This window comes from Metopolophium dirhodum, chromosome 3 (assembly GCF_019925205.1).
Source record: "Metopolophium dirhodum isolate CAU chromosome 3, ASM1992520v1, whole genome shotgun sequence".
NCBI classification, from domain to species: domain Eukaryota; kingdom Metazoa; phylum Arthropoda; class Insecta; order Hemiptera; family Aphididae; genus Metopolophium; species Metopolophium dirhodum.
This window is the reverse complement of record NC_083562.1, coordinates 38,078,067-38,102,371: the sequence shown is the minus strand read 5'-3', so window position 1 is coordinate 38,102,371 and position 24,305 is coordinate 38,078,067. Positions and strand designations below refer to the sequence as shown.

General features: G+C 37.1%; 1 protein-coding gene across 2 annotated transcripts in view; it reads left to right on the top strand.

Annotated features, from left to right (window-relative positions):
* The window catches only part of LOC132941146 (zinc finger protein 235-like), a 98,738-nt gene extending 76,139 nt beyond the window's left edge, over positions 1–22,599 (top strand). The window contains exons 7-8 of one of the 2 annotated variants that reach the window (XM_061009073.1): positions 16,168–16,251; positions 20,979–22,599. In XM_061009073.1, coding sequence (XP_060865056.1) covers positions 16,168–16,251; positions 20,979–21,229 — 335 coding nt within the window. In that variant the 3' untranslated portion in view covers positions 21,230–22,599. The remainder of the gene's footprint in view (positions 1–16,167; positions 16,252–20,978) is intronic. The other variant, XM_061009074.1, reaches the window with a different exon arrangement.
* The last annotated feature ends 1,706 nt before the right edge of the window (positions 22,600–24,305 follow it).

Here is a 24,305-nt window from a genome sequence, read left to right as displayed (position 1 = left end):
ATTGCTTAACGATTTAAACTTTTAAAGTATTTCAATAAATGTTTTCCCTCATTTCTAGGAATAGGAAAAAACCATTTTTTTTAGATTTAATCACACGATTACATGAGTCAAACAAATTATCTTCATAAATTCTATTTACTAATAAATGAATACACTTATATTATTGTATTTTATTATATATATTTGTATATTATCAAAAATAATAATGAAAGATTAATCGAAGTGAATTTTTTAGAGTTTTTAAGTCATAAGACATTTATTTTACATTATCAGAGCATTAAAATAAGAGGCCTAATTAATATAAAAATAATAGTACTTGTGTTATTTTTTGTTATAATGTTGATGCATAAATTAAAATAATCCCAATACAACGATAACATTTTGTTTATATATTTGAAATAACTAACCCGTATTCTATGTATAATTTTCTATATTATACACTATTTAGGTACGTATAACACTCGTATTATCTTGCAAGAGTGTTATAGTTTTAAGTTGCATTCGAACATTGTAGGAATTTATTTGAAGTTGTTATTGCTATCGTTTACCCTTGCGGAGACCACGGGCCGGGGGTATATACATATAAATAGTAAACAAATTTAATTTTGAAATCTTTTGACATTATGACAGGTTTTTGGAGGTTTTACCGATACGGCGTGGTATAATATATTGTATGAACAATGGATATTGGCGTTCGGATCCAAAATAAACAATACACAACCCTGAATAGTACACAATAGTATCCCGTGTGTACCTATATATACCCTATACATTGGGGTGGCTTTTACGACTCGTAGGTATAATATAATTTATAATGCGCAGACGGGTTATCTGGGTTTTTTCAGTGTACCATCAGTATTCGGTAGTATATATAATATTATGTAGCTACGCTATAATGACGACAGTCGAGATGAGATTAGAAAAAAGGTTGTTGCTTTGATAATATTTCGATAGCAGTGGATTGTCGCATAAATAACCAAACGAATATACCTGGAGACGTTTGCGTTCCCTTGCAGATTTAACGTACAACAGTTTTAATCTATAGCGTATATACGATAAAATTGCTCGTATACTTATAATATTACAACATATAATACACGCGCGAACTGGCCTCGTTAAAATTCGGAGAGTTATGGCCCCTGTCCTCGCCGTAGGATCAGCTGCAGACTGCGAAGCGGTCGCGTGCCCTAAACTCCGCCGCTGCCGCCGTCTTAATAGCGTTTTTATATTTTAAATCGACGGGGGGACAGGTGAATAATAATAATAATATTCCGTATAACATATAAGTGAAGACAATTGCGCCGGGGCAGGTGCCTCTGCAGGTCGGCGATGGCGAGTGCAACTAGATTAGTATCTCTCTGTCTCCCCGCTGCACATATTATACCGCTCCGCTATCATGTGAGGCCCCGAACCGCTAGTTAAAAACGCGTCCGTCCACAATTATATACGGTCCTTCTATTCATTTTTTTTGCCCCGTCTCCTGGATATTATTAGTTTTTTCTCCACCACCACCGCCACGGCCGCCATTATTTATCTCTCGTTTTTCTCGGTACTTATACAGGTGTATATATTATATATATATATAATTACATTACGTCATGTACACCGCTGGCTATTAGGCACATACTCGACGTGTATATAGGCGGCCGCCACCGGTGTCGTCTCTCTATCCGATGCAGTTTCACATATTATTATTATTATGTGTAATATTATTATATATATATTTATTTATGGGTAGTATATGTGTATAGACGCACGCTCGGTCGAATGGATTAACATTTTTTTTCCCCATTTTAACGATCTATACTCGTAGATACTGCAGCGGGTCGCACATCTTATAATACGTATATTTAATAACAATATCACCTGCTCGGGTTGTAAAAACAAAACTGTATAATACGCTTGTAGCGAATCGTAATGATATCGCATCGGGTGAATAGGTCGCCATTGTGTACGAGCGCGCGTACTCGTGTTCGAACAAATATAGGTAGGCATTACACTTATTATTTATAAGATATTATACACATCCGGTTCCACTAAAAAAAATTGTGTACGCATTTATATTTTCATTAATAAAAAGTACGACGCCCCTAATTGCTCGGTGCAGCGCTTCACTGAAGTTATATCGTTATATTATGTATTATACGCTGTGCACCGCACATATTATCGTAAATGAACTAAAACAAGTGTCTGCTGCAGTGGTACAATACATTACAATAGATTCGGATTTTTGTGTTTTTGTATTTTCAAGTACTCTCCCATATTCGATATAAGTACATTCTTAAAACACTAAAGTTTGAGGCGTTTAAGCCTGATTGCTTAATATCATAATACTACAACGAAATTGAAAATTATAGCTTATATACAGGTATACAATAGTTTGATTGAATAGGGAGCGTATTTAGAATTGTCTTTAAAGCGGGCAGATGATAAAAATTAAAAAATTGTGTTTGCTTTAAACTTTAATTTTTAAGCATTACCTAAATTTGATTACTCGGAATTGTCGACAATCAAACAGACAAATAAATAAATATTGTGTAAGATATCATAATACAATCGAAATAAAATGTAATTGTTTATTATCTACAATATCATAATAATTTCATGGTTTATAAAATGTATAATAGATTTTGTCAATTTTGGCAATAATTTTGGATTTCCAGCCCTCAATTATCGTAATATAAATTATCAAAATATGTAAAAATAAAAAGAGTCTGAGTGGTTGACAAAGTACCACCCCAGATTCTCCCCCCACCACGTCATACACCATTAGATTTAGGTATACCATTATTTTCAAGTATATATAGATAGGCAGTGTAGCAGTGTACCACGTATATTAGGTATATGTATAGGTAATACACACATTGCACACCTCTGTGCCAGTAATATGTCGTGACTCGTGTGTGTTACGCAAGACGAGCAGCATGTAAATGCAATTTTATTATGTAGGTGCATATACGAAATTTGGTGCTCACGAAATCGATACTGACCAATATTGTTACGAATTACAAAAATATTATATAGGTAATTTATCGTTGTATTGTTTTATCGCTGCGGCGGCGGAGACTTTGCTTCGAGGTCAGATGCGTTTTTTATTCAAAATACATTGAACCTGACTAATTATAAGTCATTATAGTTATGTATATTATAATAATATGACGTTACATACGTATATAGGAGAGCCGCGTGCTTCAGACCGGCCACGGATCACAATGGAACGATACCGAGTGGCCCTATTTATAATTAATATAATATAAATATATCGAATTGGTGATATATAATAAACTATTCGCCAAGTTGTTATTATTGTCGTGTACAATATTTATATCGGCGTGTTATAATAATACTGTGGTCGTAATAATTGAATTGCGGTTTTTAGCGGTGTCCCTGTTGACGAAATAGTCGAGTTTCGCGGTACCTAGTTCGGTGGGCGGGTGCAGTCATCGAATATAATACTATATGGGTACGCGCAAACGATACGACACTGTAATAAATAATAATAGTTAAGTTCAACGCACAGCATAATATGTTATGCGCATAAACCACTGCGTAGTATATAACACTCTGACACTGACATTGTTCCGATATAATTCGTTTTTGAAGTAAATCTATACCAAACTATAAAGGTATATTATAATAGATAAATATTCCTCCGAAAGATTCCTCCTGCTATCGTATAGTATGTCGAACCGGGGCTTCCGCGGCAGCGTTCTTCATCCGCGAAGGGCGTCGCATTATAAAAAATAAGAACGAACCTATACAGTGTATACGTAATATAATATGTATGCCCAAGATTATACGGGGTACGCGCGGTCGGTAGTAGACAACCAACAGAACCGACGTACAAAATACCGACTTCTATACCTACTACTGCTCTATTACAATATAATAATACGAGTTCGTGACCGGTAGTAATATACCATGTTAACGTACGGCGTGGTATATACCTGCGTTAAAACGCGTGTGCGTAATGATGATATTGTATAATATTATTATTATGTACGGTCGTGATTGTGCAGTGTTCGGGTGTAGTACCGAACGAGGCTGCGTACTCGGGGAGGCGCCATGCACGCGTGATGAGGGGCAGCGGCGGAGGCGGCGGAGTGTCGTGGGGGCGCCTGATAAAACGAAACAGAAAATATAAATTCAACCGGCGCGCCGCCGTTCGGATTCGGCGGGCGGCGGGTCCGGCGGTGCAATCCAGTCTCGATCTCGATCCGAGATAAACGCGGCTGCTGCTGCTGCACGTGGCTTATTAGCTCGTCAGTGTGGTGCGTTTTTCTTTTTCGATTATTACTTACGCGTATAGACAGTATACCGTCAACGATATCTTTATAATAAATTATTGAGAAAATTGCCGCCGCATGTACACCCCCCACGCATACGCAATTATGAGTATATAGAGGTATACCTACGTATTATGGAATTGCTATACGTGATATGTAATTTGGTAGGTAGGTGATTTCCTCCCTCCCGATAATACGATATACGGAGTGATCAATTACGGAGTGGCCACACCAAAGTTCTATCAGACACGAGTCGAGTCCACTGTTGCAGCTTTGTCGAGGTACTTACACGACGTCGTATAGTTTTTAACTAAACTTTAAAATATCAAATTATAGTCCAAAAAAGGTATTTCTGATGATATAGGACATAGGTGATGATACGATTATGAAATCCTTGTTCCGTAATAATATAATATATATGTCGTCATTAAAATGTGTTTCAACTTTAAATAAAGATATTTTCGTCTAAAAAATATAGTGGTAATGAAATCACCGCACGAATATGTAATAAATATAATAACTCTGTAAAAACATTTTTTTTTTTTTTACTGCAATAATATTATGCTTTGCTAGTTAAATGAATCACTCCGTATAATGCGTTGTCCCTGCGTAGATATCGGTAATATACGCGTATATTATTATAATATTATGTACAGTTCTAGATGCAATCGACGACGGCGAGTGAAATATTATTCGAATTTTGGGTTCACGATAGTCGTGTCGGGTATATTTGTGCAGCGTAATATATTATATTATAGCCGTGTGTTTTACCGCCCTCGCACACCCCACTTCCACCCGCCACCCAGTCGACCATCACCTGCGGAATGCCCGGGAACAATATCCGACGATCGAATCGTATACACTTAATATAATATTATAATGTATGAGGCAATGATTTATATAGATCGTTATTCGGTTCGTTTTTTTTGTTTCGATATCGAAATTAATTCAGAAATATAAACAACGCAGCAATTACAGGTATTATTATTTCGCCGCACATCGATTGTTATCGCGGCGAGCAGATATGTATATTGTATACCTTACTGTGTTGTTATAGACCTACCTGTTGTACACACATCATTGTTACAACTGTTGCAGCAGTACACATGTATTGTAATATATATTTTATAACAGTTGTGAATCGACAGTGGTGCAAAAGTCGGTCAACCGCGTGCGTTATTTTCTTCACATCGCGTCGAGGCGCGTGCGCATGTATTTCATATATTGTAATAGTTGAAATTATTATTTTTTCGAATGGGGAGCGTAGAGAACTAAAGAGACACCCGAAAACCGTTTTTTTAAGAGCAAAGAATACCACTTAGGTACGTTTCAATATGACCGGCCACGGTTAAAATAGTTTAAATCTGGCCTACATATTAATATAATAATAATATGTTATATTATGTATTTAAATATTATATTATGTACAATAAACGCCAGCAGTTTCCCTGCAGTCTCGAGCTCGGGTGAAAGACGTACATTTTCACACACTCATATCACAATAACGCATACCAAAAACGAAATGATATTTTCTTGTCGAGTCGATACCGGATTATAATATACGTTCCGATATGAACGCGCGAAGAACTCTGAGGGAATGACACTATACCCATAATAATATTGTAGCGCACGCGGGTGTGTTTCGTACATTATATCATTTATAAAAACGAATTAACTACAAACGCGACTTCGTATTGGGTATATGTTAATTATTTCGACGAGGTGATCGTTTTCGTAAAGGTCATGAGCTTTACTCTCCGGAGCGGTGTTTTTTGTTAATCCGTACACGTACGCGGGCGCGGACGTCCGCAGAGAGTGTGAGCTGTTGTCTCGTTGCCGCGAGTATTATAATTGGCTCCGTGTCGAAAACGTCCGCGTACGGTGTACCGATATAATATTATTATTATTATTCAAAGATATTTCACGTCGATGTGGCCCAATTACCACGACGTTCCAATGATAAACGGCCCGACCGATTACCCGCGGGATCCCGTGGTGGTGATACATACCGATTACCTGGTATCATAATAAGTCGTCGGCGGGTGGCCGATCGCGGCCGACACGTTGCGTCGTCACCGACGAATCTTAAGACAATACAACTGCACGCAGGGGGTTTGTAATTTTAATTTTTTGTTTTGCTCTGTCTACGCGGCCGAAAATAATTATTATTATTATTGACGAGCATTACAATCACTATGTTTATTATATAGTTACCACGCGAAACGGAAATAGTAAAAAGCTGCAGGTCCATAAATAACGTTCGTCAGGCGTGATTTATGTTTGTATTTTAAAATTCGTTCGTAGCGCGTCGATAACCGTCGAAGACACGTCTTTTTCTAGTCGGATTTCGGTGGTTAAAAGGAAAAATGCTGGCGGTGTACATACCTAATACCATTTAATTTTGTGCATCGTAATAATGCGTACGTTTATATATTATCATATGTTCAGTAAAATAAAACTGTATGAAATTCTATAGTCATATTTTGTTTTACCAACTACTTCTCTCACAACCGTTCATAAATAACATTATTCATGGTCCAGTATTATAAAAATTATAAACCCACTAGTACAATAATTTCGCATGGATCATTTACCAGTCATTGCCAGCAATTATACGCGTCTGGCGTCTCATACTCTACTCTGCCAATACGAAAGTCGATTAGTTTTAATCATTACTCATGTGCGGCTGCAGACATCGCATAATAATCGTCCTCGTCAATAATGTCGATGATAATTAGTAAATAATAATTCACTAGGTATACCTAGGTATCGTTCGTTTCGGGATATCATGTACAAATGTCGTACGCTGTATTATAATATTATATTATACGTGATCAAAAAAACAAAAAACCACTATATACAGTCGAAACCTGCTGCTGCAGCAGCCCGCAGGTGCAGAGTTACAATAATATAATACATATAATAAAATTAGAATATATACCTATACCGCGTGCTACTTATTTTTATAATAATATAAGTAATATGATTTGAGTTCGGATATATATAATTTACATATATAGATCGTATAGGGGAATCAATTTTCGAGTGGTTTGTTGGTGGTGTGGCGGTGAGGTGGGTGATGGAGTGGAACACGGGCGATAGTAACCGATACGACCTGACGATGTCAGTTGTAACTACACGCGACACCGTAGTATATAGAGTGAGATTTTCTATTAAAACGCACGTTTGGAGGTAATAATATTATTATGTATGGACCAAACGAACGCGGTCGAAACCAGTTTTTCCGGGAGCTTATTATAAACATAATATTATTATTATATCGCATGATACGGTCTCGTCGCGTGCCTGGCGATCCGACGGCGACCATATTATACATTCGGTATATGATATTATATTATAACACGATATTATTTGTATTATATATTATATTATAGTAGGTATATACCTAAATACAGTCTATGCGTTTCCAGGTACATTAACTAAGTCTGATTCGCGTACTTACCTGCGCATGAGTGTGTGATTATATACGTTCGGTGCGGAAAAACTCGCCGGACACTCGCGGACTGCATCCTCGGTGAAGTCGGTGCCGACTGCCGATGTACCTTTTCGTCTGTCGCGATTTCATCTCGGTCGTATACGATAATAATATGGCGTATCTTGCGGTTGATTGATAGGGCGGCGGCATTCGAAGATCGACGCATCGATGACTGTCAATTATTTTCCTAGGAGATTTCCGTGAGGACTCCGATCGAAATCTGGCGATGGCGCGCAGAGCAGAGAGAAAAACTGAACTATCTACTCGAATAATAATATACCGTTTTCGCGCGCAATTAGTGGAGACAAACGAAAAGCCCATTTCTGTATTATATACCTGTGATGCGTCCTGTGGGTGCGCCGGCGCGTACCCCACGCAATAATTGACGTCGATCTCGTCGATTTATCAGATGGACGTATTATTATTGTTATATTGTCGTCTCACTGCAGCAGCTGGCCGACCCCTAACGCGGCGATATAAATTATGCGTATATAACTACTGCAACAGGTACCCATATAATAATAATAATGATAAAGTTCTAGAACGCTCGACGTACGCAAAAACGGATCGAAATGTGTTCGGAAACGCGCGCACACAATAACAATAATAATAATAATATAATAACGATAGTGATAATAATAAAAATAATTACTACCCGCCAAACACGAACGAAACGAGAAGCTGCATGATTTATGACGGGTGTGACGTACCACTACGGTGGCGTTTATCCGGGAAAGCTTATTACGATGAATATAATGTGCGCGTATACTATATGTATATTATGTGTAGGTACCTATATCATTTATATATTATATTTATAAAATCTGTAAGTTACAAACTGACGGAGGACGGCCATATAATTTATAATAATAATTTGTGAAATTATATATTATATATTATGCAATATACAGTCGCTGCTGTGCATAATGGCGGCGGTGTATTGGTATATTACAGGTATATAGTAATAGCTATAGTTTATAGTGTATTATTATCATCATCGTCATCATCGTCCGAGTCACTGGACGGGGTGACAAATTAGATCTGATAATATTGTACGCGCGCATTCGGTTGCGACTGAACAGCCAGCGATTATAATATTATAGCTGGGGATACCGCGTTTACCTATACAATATTATACGATATATACCTATACTACTATAATAATATATTATTATTACTTTTTTTCTTCTAGATTGTGATTAATTCGCGGCGACGCGGTTAGGTCCGAGACATTATTTAGACCTCTCGTACATGTCCGCAATTAAATACATATTATATACATAACTATTATAATATATATACATATAGATACCTGCAGGAGTGGCCCGTGTATGTATAAAGGTCGCGGGCTTTATCTGATGCAATTGTCACCTCGCATAATAATATGCATAATAATATATATATATAAATATATTATATTATTTCGCGCGATAATTGACGTATTTGCGGTGATCACGTGAACGTTAATACACATATTATAATAAATGCGCGTGTGTGCTAGAAATATAATGAAGTATATAAAAACTTTATCTCCAGTAAAATAATACCAACGAATATAATAATATGGCGTTGTACCACGGCGAAACGGGTCAAAAATATATTTCCAATATATTTTTACGTATTAATAATATTATATCTATGCCAAGCGCAGCGCTCTTATAAAATGATTATATTGGTAAGTACATATCAGAATTTTGTGAGATTTTCGCGCAAAACCGACGGAAAAAACCGATTTTCACCCGTGATGCACTTACGTAGTCGAACGTCGTCGTCGTCATATACCAATTGGTAGGTACCAGGTATACGTGCTCATTATATGGACGGGTGGAGGTGCAAGCGCGTCGTATACAGCCCCAAAAAGAACGTCTCAAGGGCACTACAGAATTCCATAAGCCGCGCGTGTGACCTCTCCCGGTGTGTCCAAATTAATTTTGAGACTGTATATTATATAGTGTATAAAAAAAAAAACACAAACACACACGCGCTCGCGCGATAATAATATAACGTTACAACGTCTAGACCGGTTCATTCTTCTCGTTTCTGTGTCTCGAAATGCGTATAATATTATACGTATAGGTACGGGCGGCTGGCATTATTTTTTTTTATTCAATTTATACTCTCCTCCGTCCGAATTGACCGCAGTCATTTGTCATGTGTCCTGGGTACGCGGTCGACGTGTTCCGTCTTTGTCACAACGATTTCGGTATTCGTCATCGCCGACGCGTAGGTATACACGTAAAAATTGCGTCGTCGTCGTCGTCGTCGATACCGATCGCCGTCGTCTGCGCGCCGGCCATATTTTAATATACCTATACCAGTTTGTTACAAAACAGTATGATGTAGGTACCTATAAGTATAATCGTTCTCGGATTATCCGAAAACCTAAAATGTCGTCTCACGGTCGCGCGCAGGTGGTTTAGGGGATGCTGCGGAGCCGTGCACGACGTCCGCGAACGCTGCGTGCGTATTCTGACGACGATGATGATGGTATCAATATTAACACAATTATTATGATAGTGCAAGTGTCGCCTTCAGTACACATTTTATATTGTATATCATTTTGCCTTAAAATGTCATCATCGATGACACCCCCCCGACAGTGGACACACACACACACCTATATACCTATACATTATGTAATGATGGATGTATTATTCAAACACTTTATTACTCCCGAAGAGAACGTATACAGAGACTATTTATTATTATTATTATTATTATTAAATAGGAAAACGCGCTGCAGAGAAAAATTCGCACATGAATAATGTCATTAGGTTACTAATAATAACTATATGCGGGGGAAAATGCTATTTTAATGCTTTTCGAGTTTGAATTAAAAAAAAGTAAAATGTTCTAGAAGACAATATTGTACATGTTTGCGGTCCAGAGGGAGGCTGGGATTCTAGGAAAACCACCTGGGCCTAGATATCGTACACCCGAAGCTTGACCGGTTTACTCGTCCCTCGCGTTTAAAATCTTCGTATCAGCGTAAACTTATAAAAAAAAAAAGGCGAACTATATACATACGCCATACCAATACGAAATAATAACTACGTACCTATAATAATATGAAGAACATGAAGTGTGTGTGTGCGTATATTCTAATGTATAACGAGCGTGTATCGGTCGCGAGTATCTTTTGCGAGGCACGGGGACATAACAATAATAATAATTATATTTTATTACTAACTAGATAATATTATATATTTTTAAACAGAAAATGGGGGTGAACAAGCACGTCGATCAGGTAAATAATAGTGTAATAATAATAATAATAATAATAATAATAATAGAAAAGGAGTATAATATAGGTACAATGTTTTCGAGCTCTGCAGTATGTCTCTCTCCTCATCGTCCTCGTGGCCTGGTCTGGGGGTGAACACTGCGCAGTTGTAGTCTCTCGTCGCGCGTAACCGTAGCAGCGGTGCTTGAACAAAACGGATAGAAAATAATATAATAGATGTATGTGTATGCGACGCAACGTATATACAGAGCTATTATTATACGTATATATTTATCAATCGAGCAGGAGCCCTGCGAGTAAATTAACTTGTAATTGCCGTCGGTTCATTAACATAAACACGGTCGTGCACCGTTCACTTATCTGCCGCTTACATCTGCCCTGCGTCCCATATAATATATTATTATATACAGAGGGAGTTAGAGAGAGAGAGAAAGAGAAATGATATAGGTACGTGTGTATATTATAACGTCGCCGTCGTACACGCCAGTCGGTAGATTATTATTGGCCGTGGCTGATTTACGCGTGACACACGACCCGGTCTCGTCGCCGGGGTAATTATTGTATATTTAAATATCGTTCGTCCTGCACCGCCGATGCCGCCGCCCGATGGAATGTTTCCATCGTCGTCGTCCGATGTAGTTTAAACCCAACTTATAATAATATCCAATAATATATAAGTACACGACGTACACTCCGTCGGAGAGTACCACGCACCAGCGATTCCTATATAAGTTTTGGAAAAGATTTTTGTAATAACTAATAATTTCTCAAAATTCCGTCTGTTGTTTCCCTTGCGACGTTTATAATAATAATTTAATATTCGTCAGATAAACCGTTAACAATAATGACTATTGTAAACGGCGGGAGACTTTGACGAATGCTTCCGAAAAGTCGCGTTTCTCTCTATATATAGGGCAACTGCTGCTGCAGCAGGTGTCTCCTCGCTTTTCGTGACACCTGCTGCTCGCACGCGTCCCGACAAAGATCTAGAGTCCGATGACTTATTATTATTGCTATATTATATTATAGTATCGTAAAATAAATTTCGGCAGTGGCATTACTGAGGGTGAACGGTTACTGCAGTGGTACAACACCCCGTCATTAATATTTGTTTTCTTCCCCACCATTTCGCTTATTATTATTATAACGTATCTACCTATTAAATGTTAATTATGAATCCACGTGTATATGCGTACCTACATCTTGCGTGTGTGTGGGTGGGGGGGGGGGGGGCAAACAGAATTTCGAAAAACCGAAAACATTCACGCGATAAAATACTAACTTAGTGCGTGGAGCATGTGTCTGCAGAGTGGGTATGTCACTTCCAGGAGCTCAACCCGACCGAAACCGATTCGATTCCCATCAGGGGTGGTCATGCTTGTCACCGTTCCTGTACTCGATCTAAACCAATGATTTCCTTACACTAGGATCAGTCACAGTAGTCCTTTTTGCTGATGACACCCTTTTGTAAACAAATACTTAACCAAAATAGCAAATGCGCAGTAGTGGCATTATAAAGAAAATTAAATACCACAGTAGACTGATTAACTAAATGGAGAATCCAACTAAACGTCTCAATGACAGTAGCAGTAAATGTTGGGCCTCTCTCATAAAAACACAATATGAAGCCTAGTTAAATTCTTTCAATATACACTATCCCTCTTCCCACTTTTCACGGCCAAATTAAAACAGACCAAATACTATCCATAGAAACACCTCGCATAGAGCGAAAAGCCATAGCCTGGTGCTCTTGATAGGCCACCGGCCGGCCAACCCGAGCAAAATGCAAAACAAAATTGATTCCCATCGCGCAAATCGACATTATACCAATCGAAACCAATATTCGTCGTTGATCGTATTGCACCCGTCTACTACGGCAACATTATTTTACTTTATTTTATTACATAATATTATACATTAATATGTTAAGCGTGAAAAACCTTTAAGACGCGGTGAAACGCTCTTTGGTTGGATTTATCGTTCTGTTTACGCAGCGGCGCCTTGCCACACACACACACACACTCACATAAACTACACACACCCTTCAACGGAAGACGTCCCACGCGCGGCTACCGCGGTATACCTCGGTCGATATCTGCAGCCAGGTATATATGGTAGCGGGCTGACTGCTACCGCTGATACAAATTATGCGCGCGCGTGATTCGAAGGCGTCCGCGGCACACGAGGGGCTGGACAAAGTCGTCGGACCCACGGACGTGAGGGAGGGGTAGGGGTGGGAGGGTGGTCAAACCCGTTCTCCCCTCGGAATAATAATTACCGTCGTAATTTAGCTATATACGTATACGCTGCACCGGCCCGAGCGATCCGACCTGTTCTTGTTTTTATATACCTTATATATTTTTTTTATATACATATAGGCACCAGCTATTACACTCACACACACACACACCTATGCATAATATTTATTATAATAATATAATATAATATAGTCTATCTTCTTTCCTTTTTTTTTTTTTTTAGCGTGTGTTTATTACGCGCGTGTACCTATATACTGTATACTATATATAGTAGCCGTGTACACGTAATGAAACGTTATATTATTATCGTATTATTATTATACTATCGGCCGGTACACGACGACGGCAACGTGTATTATACATATATTACACGCATATATTATTATATTATTATTATTGTATAATAGCGTATTGCGCGCGTATATACGTGTGGAAATAATATTTATATTAAAAAAAAAAAAAAAACCCCGCCGATACGAACGTTCCGGCGGTTACCGCGCCCGCGGTCGACACTCGACCATGGCCGAGAGATGTACTGGTTCTCATACGACGGCGGCGTTGATGATGTGCGTGGCGGCAGATCGACGGGCGAACATAAATTATAATAATAAAGCATAACATAAAGTAGGTAGGTATGGGTTATAAAGAGACGAAGCGAATAAGAAAAACACGATCGATCTGCTACTATATACAGCCAGACACGATGGTAATGCGGTTATGAGTCTTATAACGTTGACGCGCCCGATTAACGCGTATATTATAATACCTATATATAATGAGGACCAATAGGTATATATGATCATCATCTATTATATCCACATCTCAGTTTCCACCACTTCCCACACACGTGATATTCAACATATAACGGATATGGATAAAACTGCGATAATCTGCGTCCGTGTGACCGAGTGATTTCTGTATTAATAATTTCGTTTCGTATTTATATAAGTTTCGCGCACGAGGGCAAACTTCCATGTCATCCCCGCCGCTTGTAAATACGCCACTGCAACAGGTATCATATTATATTGCACTATGCTATTATTATGTCCTGTAATATTGTCGATATTTCGCCTGACAATATAATATTATGTGATCGACCCGAGTGGATGACGATCGGTTTATTATATTATTATAGTCGCCGGTCGGTACTATAGCAACGTTATGATGCGCTTGCAGTCCTTCACGTTATAAAATAATAATATAATATTATACGCGTCTACGACGGACATATTTTATTGAAAATCGAATCGAACGCGCGCAAATAAGAGAGGAGACGACCGGCCAGACGGTCTCGTGCATATCGTAGGATATGATGGCGATTGTGCCCATTCTATACCCATACGTAAATATATAACGACAATATGTATATGCGAATTGTATTATGTGTATTGGTACTTTGTGGTGATACGGTGGTGGAGGCTGCGACTAGTGCCATTCAAAACGACGACGACGATATTACTGCTGGGGGCAGGGCGTGGAAATTTCTTCGCCTTATTATATACCGCGGCAACGTGACGTTTGAATTGAACAATGCGATGTCTAATTAAAATCGTCTCTCGAAACGACCGGCCCCGGCGGTGGCGGTGAGCGAATCGACCCGATCGCAAATAACAATAATATTATTATTATTAATTGTTGTTATTATTATTGTAATGTATAATATCCTTTCGCCGAGACGACACCAAGCCATCACTGCACGTCACACGTAGTCACATGTCTTACGATCACGTGATCGGGACAAATTATTTGTAAGATGGATTTCTCTCTCTCTCTCTCTCTCTCTCTCTCTCTCTTCCCCTTCTGTGTACATCGTATACTTGCGCGACACTCACAAACGAAATATTATAATATTATAGCTGCTGTAAACGTGACTTTTCCAGGGAAAAAATGAACAAACCTAAAATATATGGCGCTACATCTTTTGGTTGTAGTGTACCTCAATTCACTGGAAAATCGGTCTTGGCCTACCATGTTATTATGCTTTATGAATTAATTCTACTGAAATGGGCAATTCTCATGTGTAGAATTGTATTTATTATTTACTATTTGGTATATTTTCGAACTTGATTCTATACATACTCTAGGCTCTCTTGAGATCTCTAAGAAAAGTTTCTGAATTGGTCGGGTCCCTAAAGTTCTTGCAAGACTCGAGAGTGTATAAGCTACAAACTTAAATATAGCAACTCCATATTATATTAACAAAAAAATATTCGATTTTCGTGATGAAAAAAACAAAATTCACGTGTAAGCTACTCTCTAGCAACCTTAAGGGATGAAAACCGAAGCCATAAACATACTGCCAGAGTCACAAGGAATATGGTTATAAAATATGTTGGTTCAATAGTTTCCATTTCTATATACGCATATCCAAACGTATAATTTATATTATATTTACGACGTATCCTACGTGTATACGAAGAAAGAGAGAGAGAAAGAGAAAGAGAGAGAGAGAGAGAGAAAAACCCATTTCATGTGTTTATTATTATGGTTCACTGCTGCAGGTTTTCTCTCGACGCGGAATCGTGATATTTATTCCGTTCCGGATAAGACGAATCGACGACGGTATAATATTATAATATAATATATTTTAATCCGGATTAAGGTTTCGTCTAGCTATAATATACAATATATACGTGTATACATATAAATATCGTAAAATACTCATCGCGTAATATATTGTCAATTATTTTTATTGACACGACGATAACTTCAGTCTGCAGGTTATTCGTAAAGTAGATAACTATATAGGCACGCACGTAGTATAGGTTTTAAATATAATATATAGGTATAATACAAACGCGTAAATATATGATATTATATATCGAAAATAATAGGTATGTAAGAGACGTATATTTAACGGTCGTATTTTTTTGTTTGTTTCAGGGGACAAACCGCACGCTTGCGAACTGTGCCAAAAGAAATTCGCCCTCGCCTGCAACCTGAGAGCACACATGAAGACCCACGAGAGTAAGTATACCATCCGTAATACCTATTATATACCTATAATAACCACATCATGAGCTCGTCGATTACGACTGCCGCATGCGATTCTGCGTTACCTACCTATAATATGTAATCTTTAAGTTATTTGTTATTACATTCGGGTTGTATAGGTACACGGAATGATAGCAATTATTCGAGTTTAGACATGGTCCGCGGTGTCCGTCGAGCGAAGGGGATTGTCCTTATATACTCCATTTATTTTTCTGTTTATTACCTACCTACTATACTTTTTCTCGCCGTGTATCTCGGCACAATCGTTATTAGCTATATTATATACTGCACGTACGCGCGTATACCCACCCTTCGGTAACGTGGTACCCATAATATACTTGGCCATATATACGCGTGTGTACCCACATCTCCTCAGCCCCGAGATTACCGACCGATTCATTAGAGGAGCCGGTAACGATATATATATATATATAATATAAATTGGGATCACGTTGACGCCGTCTTCTGCAGCGTGCGCAGGATAACGTGTAATTTCCGCAACCCAATAACCACTGCACACGCGTATAACATATTATATAAATACGGTATACCTACCTATATATCACTATCAGCTATATATACGATATTATATCTAGTCGAGTGCGGGAGTATGGCCTATAATATTATTATATTATAATTATTATATACGTCGCCTGGCAACAACGCGCGTATATAATACCTGTGTAGGTAATATAATGAATAGTCTTGCGACATGTTATTATAATGTAATTTTATTATATTTTTTTTTTGTACGCTGTCTGTGTTTACGCGATATACTTATATGTACTACAGAAAACGACGCGCGACGATGTAGCTGCATCGGTGTACTGTGATAGTCTCGAGTAATAAATCCTGCGCGACGATAATATAATATTATGATTTATATCACACGTGTTTGTCGGGGTCGGTTCTAGACGAATATTATAAAACCTTAACGCGTCCTTATATTATATGATATACGCTAATTTTCTGAACAGAGTCAATAAATATGTGACAGAATCGTATATGGAGAGGAAATTCGCGTGATGATCGCCATAATATATAATATTATACTGCTGCACCAATCCTTTAGATATTTTAAAAACATTTATATTATATATCTACTTAATTATATTGGCGTATTGGTTCTGCTACTTTTCGGTGTTTATAATATTAATTTTAAATAGTGATGTCAATGCTCACCTCCTTCTCCGCTCAATCCACCCAGTCCTTGTATCTTATTTTATATACATACATTGCTTTTTGTATTAACTGTAAATATTCGCTTAATTTAGACTTAATAAACATATTGAAAATTTACAGAGAAAATTAAAAATCTAACTCTTAAAATTAAAAAATTTGCCTTGTAAATATGTTATACATTATAATATTGTATCGTCCTCACGCAGCATAAACCCGATACTATGTCGACCGCGTGCAGTTTTTACGCCAGCTCGACCTGCCTATAATTATACGTCGCAAGTATATTATAATATACACACTCTTATCCTTTCGGTTGGCACCATAAGAGTTATAGTGTATATTATATTATATACGTATTATTATTATTGTATATACGATATATTTATGTATAGAAACGTCGACGTCGCCGAGTGTAATAAGTAATAACAACTAATAAACAAGCGCGTTATATAGGAAAGTTCAAAAACTTGTGTGTAATAGTTTTACGATTTTTTTTCTCGTGTCCATATAATATGTATATAAAATATAAATATAGGTACTTTTATCGGTTGCAGACTATATAATTATATTATCATACACCTGTTGAAGTACCTATATGACGTAGGTACCGGGGAGATCGAGTTTCGACCGAGACCGCGAAGATTGGTTGGCGCGGTGAATTGAGAGAGCGTCGTGTATGTATTATTTCGTCTTATAATTTTTTTGATTTTCGATCGATGGCGATCGTCGTGGATAAAACGATGGAAGAGACAGGCAGGGGGCAAGTTGGATGTATACGATGACGGTGATAATATGATAATATTATCATTGAGCACCGGTAAAGGAGGGGCGGGACGTTTCGAACGAGCGGGCGAGAAATCCGAGCGCGTGAATATATATTTATTAAAACGGAATATTATTATAGAGGAGCCGACGACGGACGTGAAAATACATATTATACATATCTAACACAAGTCCGGGTCGTTTATACGCACAGCAAATCAGTTTATTATATGATATATAATATTATGTACAGATATTATAACAGACAACTCGCGAACGAATAATTTTCTATACGTATTATGTACGCCGTATTAGGGAAATTATTATTGTGTAGTGCGCGTATCATCCAACACCGCTAACACTTCAAACGATGAATTATTTTTTTTTTAAAACAGCATATTAAATCAATATCATAACAGATATCCCCGCATTCCTATTATATCTACTTTTAATCCGTAGACTACAGGAGTTGCGCAGTCGTATATTATTATGCAGTGTTTAAATGAAGCACAGCTGGTTCTACATAAATTATCATTCGATTTCCACATAATTCGTGGTTTTAGACTTATTTATAATTATTATCTATTATCCGTAGTAGGTGCCTACGTGCGATTTTTGTGGCAATAATGACTTTTTTCTTATCGGATCAATAATATGGACGGGATGGATATTTTTGGAGTGAGGATTATATGCGTAAAAGGCAAGCTAACCGCACGACTTGTTTTTAAGGACTACGGACGGATATAGGAAAACCGAGAAGAATGGCCGAACAGAAAATTCGTATATAATAATATAATATATATTTTAATTTAACTCTTACTACAGAAGATGCTCTTCGTAATCGATATTGTTAGTACCATTAGCTTTTGCTCGTCTTTTGATATTTTTTTTAAAATTTATTTTTGTTTTTTGACAGCCTCCGCGCACTTTCCGCGTCACCAACACGAAACTCAAATCCATTATGACGTTTAATATATTTTTCTCAAATCGAATTTTTCACCATTTTTTTCCCACCGCCACGCTGCCGCCGCTGTTCATATACCTACACACTTTCACGCAAACGATATGTTGTTATTATTATCATTATTATTATCATTATATTATATACGGCGTGTGGGCGTCGTTTTCCCTCGCGTAAACACACGTTACGCGTGTTTACGTGCGGCGGCGGCTAATTCTAAGACCTATCGTGAAACACCGATATTATAGGTATTCTATGTTTTCATTCTCTCAGCCCATCTCTCCGCCGAAACAATATGTACCTAGGTACCTCTCACGTTTATATTGCCCACAAACGGGGTGTTTTAAGCCTTATATTTATACACCGTTATTGGCGAAATCCGTGTGCCGGTATATACCTTTTATCCGTGAACCGGTCTCGTGTGCTCGCCGCGAAAATTGTCCTCGCATTTATCCGTGGCGCCTGTATTTTATTACGTCTAAAATAATAGTAATAATACTACCCAAATTAATAGACGCATCGGAGTACATTTGGTCGTCCTATATTATATTATACACGCACTTACGCCCACCGAATTACCCCCTTTAGGACTTAGGCATATAGGCGAACGGCGGACGGCGAGGGATAATAATTGGCGACCTATAAAAAACACTTAAACCCTTATAATAATATAATATATATAATGCTCTACGCGTAATTATACTTATATATTATATAATAGCCGAGGACCACGGCAACGACGGCACTATAATATTATATCCATTAGACGCTCTGTGGGACTGTATAAATATATAAAAATGTTTTCAAAAATCCCTGATATATACTTCACAAATCGACCGAGTGATATCAGTCAAAAACCTTACAGATCAATATCGCATTAACGTGATCAGAGCTCGAGGTTTCGAGTACTTATGTATCCTTATAAAATATGAAGAATAAAATCACTGGTTTTACGATTTATTTGCAATTTTATTATACATTTGACAATAACCTACACAAAACACACGCCGTATGTTTGTATGAAAATGCATAGCACAGTGGTCACCAAATGTGTTTGATTAAATAATAATATTATGTACATTTTATTTTAATTGCTCCTAAATTCCTTATGTGGCCATTTATAAATATTAACTGTTGACGTAGTATACATAGTGTGGACAGTTTATTCATATGTAAAAGTCATCTACTTTGTATATAAACGTATGATCGACGACATATTATTTTATATTTCAGTATATATCAGCGGTATTTTATCGTTGGGACGCGTTACTTACGACTAGTGGAACGCTCGTACGTGACTTTGAAGAAAAAAATTACAATTAAATATTTACTATTAAACACAATTTTATATAATTTCAAGTGGCGCCTACGTGAAAATGTTCAAACATTGTGGTAGGTAGTACCAGGATATAAAAAGGTTAAGAACCGTTGACACGTATAGCATCGGTTATCGAAATCACCCTGCGTATATCCCATGTCACATATAATTATAATTTATATTATAATCACTCATGACGTTTGTATATAGAAATGTTGAAACGTTATAGGTTAATTTTGTGTTATTAGGTATCTAATTTTTTTTAAGTGTTTCCGTGCCACCGAACCTTAAGTCCCCGTATAGTATAAACCACTACCTAGTATATAATATAGTATATGATAATTTACGCTTGTACACCGCACTCCGCAGTGACTATCAATAACGACATTGTACCTATATAATGACGTTATCCCGACGTGATCTCGTCCGTATAATATATTAATATGTTTTTAATTTTTTTCGTCTCGTTTTCCGCAGGTGAAACCCAAGAGGAGTGCAACAAGTGCGGTAAGGTGTACATGGCCCCGGAAACGGACAAGGGTCGCGGCGGCGCGTGTCCCGAGTGCAGTCCGTCGTCGCGTCTGCCGCCCACCGACGCCGCCGCTGACGCCGTATCGGCCGCCGCGGGGAGTTCGCCGCCGGACGAGGAGCGGTCTTACGGAGGAGATTCGGAGGACTGTTCGTCGATGGGTTCCGCGGACGACTGCAGCAGCAGGGGTGGCGTGTGAACGGCTGCCGCTGCTGATGGGTGGTGGCGTGACGTGGGTGGCGGCCCGTCTCCGAGGGCTACCGTCTAACCCTTAAGACACGTTATGTATTTTTAATGTTCATTAATTAAAGGAAAGATACGGAAAAACTACACGAAACCATCATGCGACTCGTGTGCATCATTCGTCGCACATATATACGTCTTGCCGTATATACTCGTTTCCGCACTCAGCTCGCGTGTAACACACCTATCGTTAGCGGCGGCGGCGATAATCATATTATTAGGTACCTATAATAATAATAATATTATCATCGTAAATTACTACGCGTGCGCCGCCCGACGACGGGGAAACAAACAAAACGTACAATACGCAAGAGAGCACTTAGGCTTTTATCGATTTTCGTGATTTTACGACCCGGTCGAACATATAATATTATAATATTATTATAATAGGAAGGAAAATAATTTTACGAGTTTTCGGAGTAACAATGTCGTAAAAAACGGACGTAATTAATGTGTCGTCGCGTATTTTTATTTTTTTCGTATCGTCGTTAATTAATGCGCGCACGTGAGTGTGTACTGTGTATAATAATATATATATATATAAATATTTTATAATTATATCATATTGCGAATGTGTTTTAACACGCCGAGCTACCTGAGCGAGCGTCTTATATTATATTATTAAAATAAGAATAATAAGATTATTACTATTTACTATTATATTACCTATCAATATTATATTATTATAATTATCTCATCATCGGTTCGTATAACATAATAATGTGTAAGTATAATTCACGTGTAATATTTCTTTGTTATATATATTTTTTGTTCTTGTCGCGACCGCGGTACAATACTATACCCCGGTAAAGGTATGGTTGTGATCTTTTGACCGCGATGTTGTAGTATTAAGATGAATATTATTTTTTTTATAAGTGTCGCAGCGATGACGATTTAAATGAGTGTATTTCCGTGGAATTTCGCTCGTGTGTATAATATTAATTAATATAATATTATTATTATTTTGTATATTTTAGTATATTTTTTAATTCTAGTCACTTTATTATATTATCATCATTTATATAATTTTTTTTCATGATTATTTTTTTTACTATATTTATATACAGTGTATATTTTATTTGTTGTACATATCATTATATATATATATATTATATATTATAATAATGCATCGCTGTAGCATAATATATATATATATTATTATTGAGTTAAGTTTTTAGTATTACTCGTATGAAGAATCTGTGTTTTGATGGACAAAAAAATTGAAAATAATATTTATTATTCACGTGTAAAATCTATATACTTAATGTATGTCTTACATAATACGCATTTATAATATAATATATTATATACATTTTTATTTTTTAACATTGTGATTTTTAATCGCTAGGTGTTCCTAACCTACTTATCACTATCCACCTACACCGACAACTTCCTATAGTATAGGACCTCTACACTAGTAAATATCATAAATAATAAATACTAAATAAACATACTAATACATACCTAATAATATGGTAACGTATATTATTATATTATATTTTCTTTTGGCCTGGCCAGTATCGAGCTGTGTCTACAGCCTATTCAGGCGCAAATGATATTATATATTATAATATTCAAATAAAATAATATAATATGAAATCAAGTCGATGCCGGAATTCCGCGGGCAAACCGATATTCGACCGAATGAAGTACCTACCTAGTGGTATATAATATACCAAATAATACTCGTCTACATAGCAAAGGTCATATTTCAAAATTGTATCCAAACACCGATGATGCGAGCGACGGTCCGTATACAACATTATTGTGTGTATATATATATATTTATATTATACCAGCCGTACCCACGACATATATTATAGCCACCATATATATATACTTATATATATATATTATATAGATGCACAGCCGACGAGACTATACGACAGTAAGTACCTATATACTGCACACAAATGTAATATACTCGTCGCTTTTACATATAATAATATGTACCTAATATTATATTATATTATAACGCGACGAATAATATTACCAGTTCTCGTGTTTTCTTCCCTCGTATCGGTTTCCAAATTCGAATCCGATCCGTCACCGATTACATTTTTTACGCGTCGTCGGGTCGTGCGCGTGCACGTCAACGGCGGCGGCGGCGGCGGTTCCGGCATGCTCGGGAGAGCATTATTATAACATTAATATTGAGAGCTTGTTATTATTATCCATCGGTAGTATATTATAAAACACAACATATTATGTACATTTATTACATTTTACATTATGAATTTTCCCTCGAGACGAATATAGACGTCGCTTTTGGCAGAGACGTATTTAGAGTTTTGACGCCCCAGGTGAAATTTTATTGCCACCCCTATATACACCCCAACATCAAAAAAAAAATTTTAGTACTTATTTAAAAAAAATGTATTGACAATCTGACCATGCATTTTATACAAATACTTTGATAATTTTAAAACATAACATTATAATTAACGCCTAGATTTTTTTTCCACTGAAATCTTGTATAATTTCATCATATTGTGTTTGAGTTGTTATATCTGACTCTATATAATATGAAGAATCGCCAAGTTTTTGAGCCGATCATCTGTCATCCTAGACCTTAGATATTGTGTTTTAACTCTCTTAGAGCACTAAAAGATCTTTCCGATGAACAATATTACATGCTTGACCACATAAAAACATTCTGAGTGCTATATGTTGACGTAAGGGTATATATTTTGAATGTCGTCAACATATTATGTATCATTTTACACATTCCTAAAGCGGACAGCAGTTTTAGGTATATTTTCTTTATTTGAGTTTGTAAGTAAATATAGCTTCTAAAATGAACACATTCATTTGCAAACGTTACAGGTAAATCATATTAGAATAACACTTCTTCAAGTAATCTGCTTGTTTTCAAACTTCTGTTATAGTTAACGTTTGAGCCGAAAAAAATCTTTAGCACCCGCTCGCAGAGAGACGGATATTTGAAAAGCACACGTGTGTGGTTACGGTTGTCCGACGAATTATTACGATACATGGTATACTGTATAATTTAATATATTATGGCATTAAGC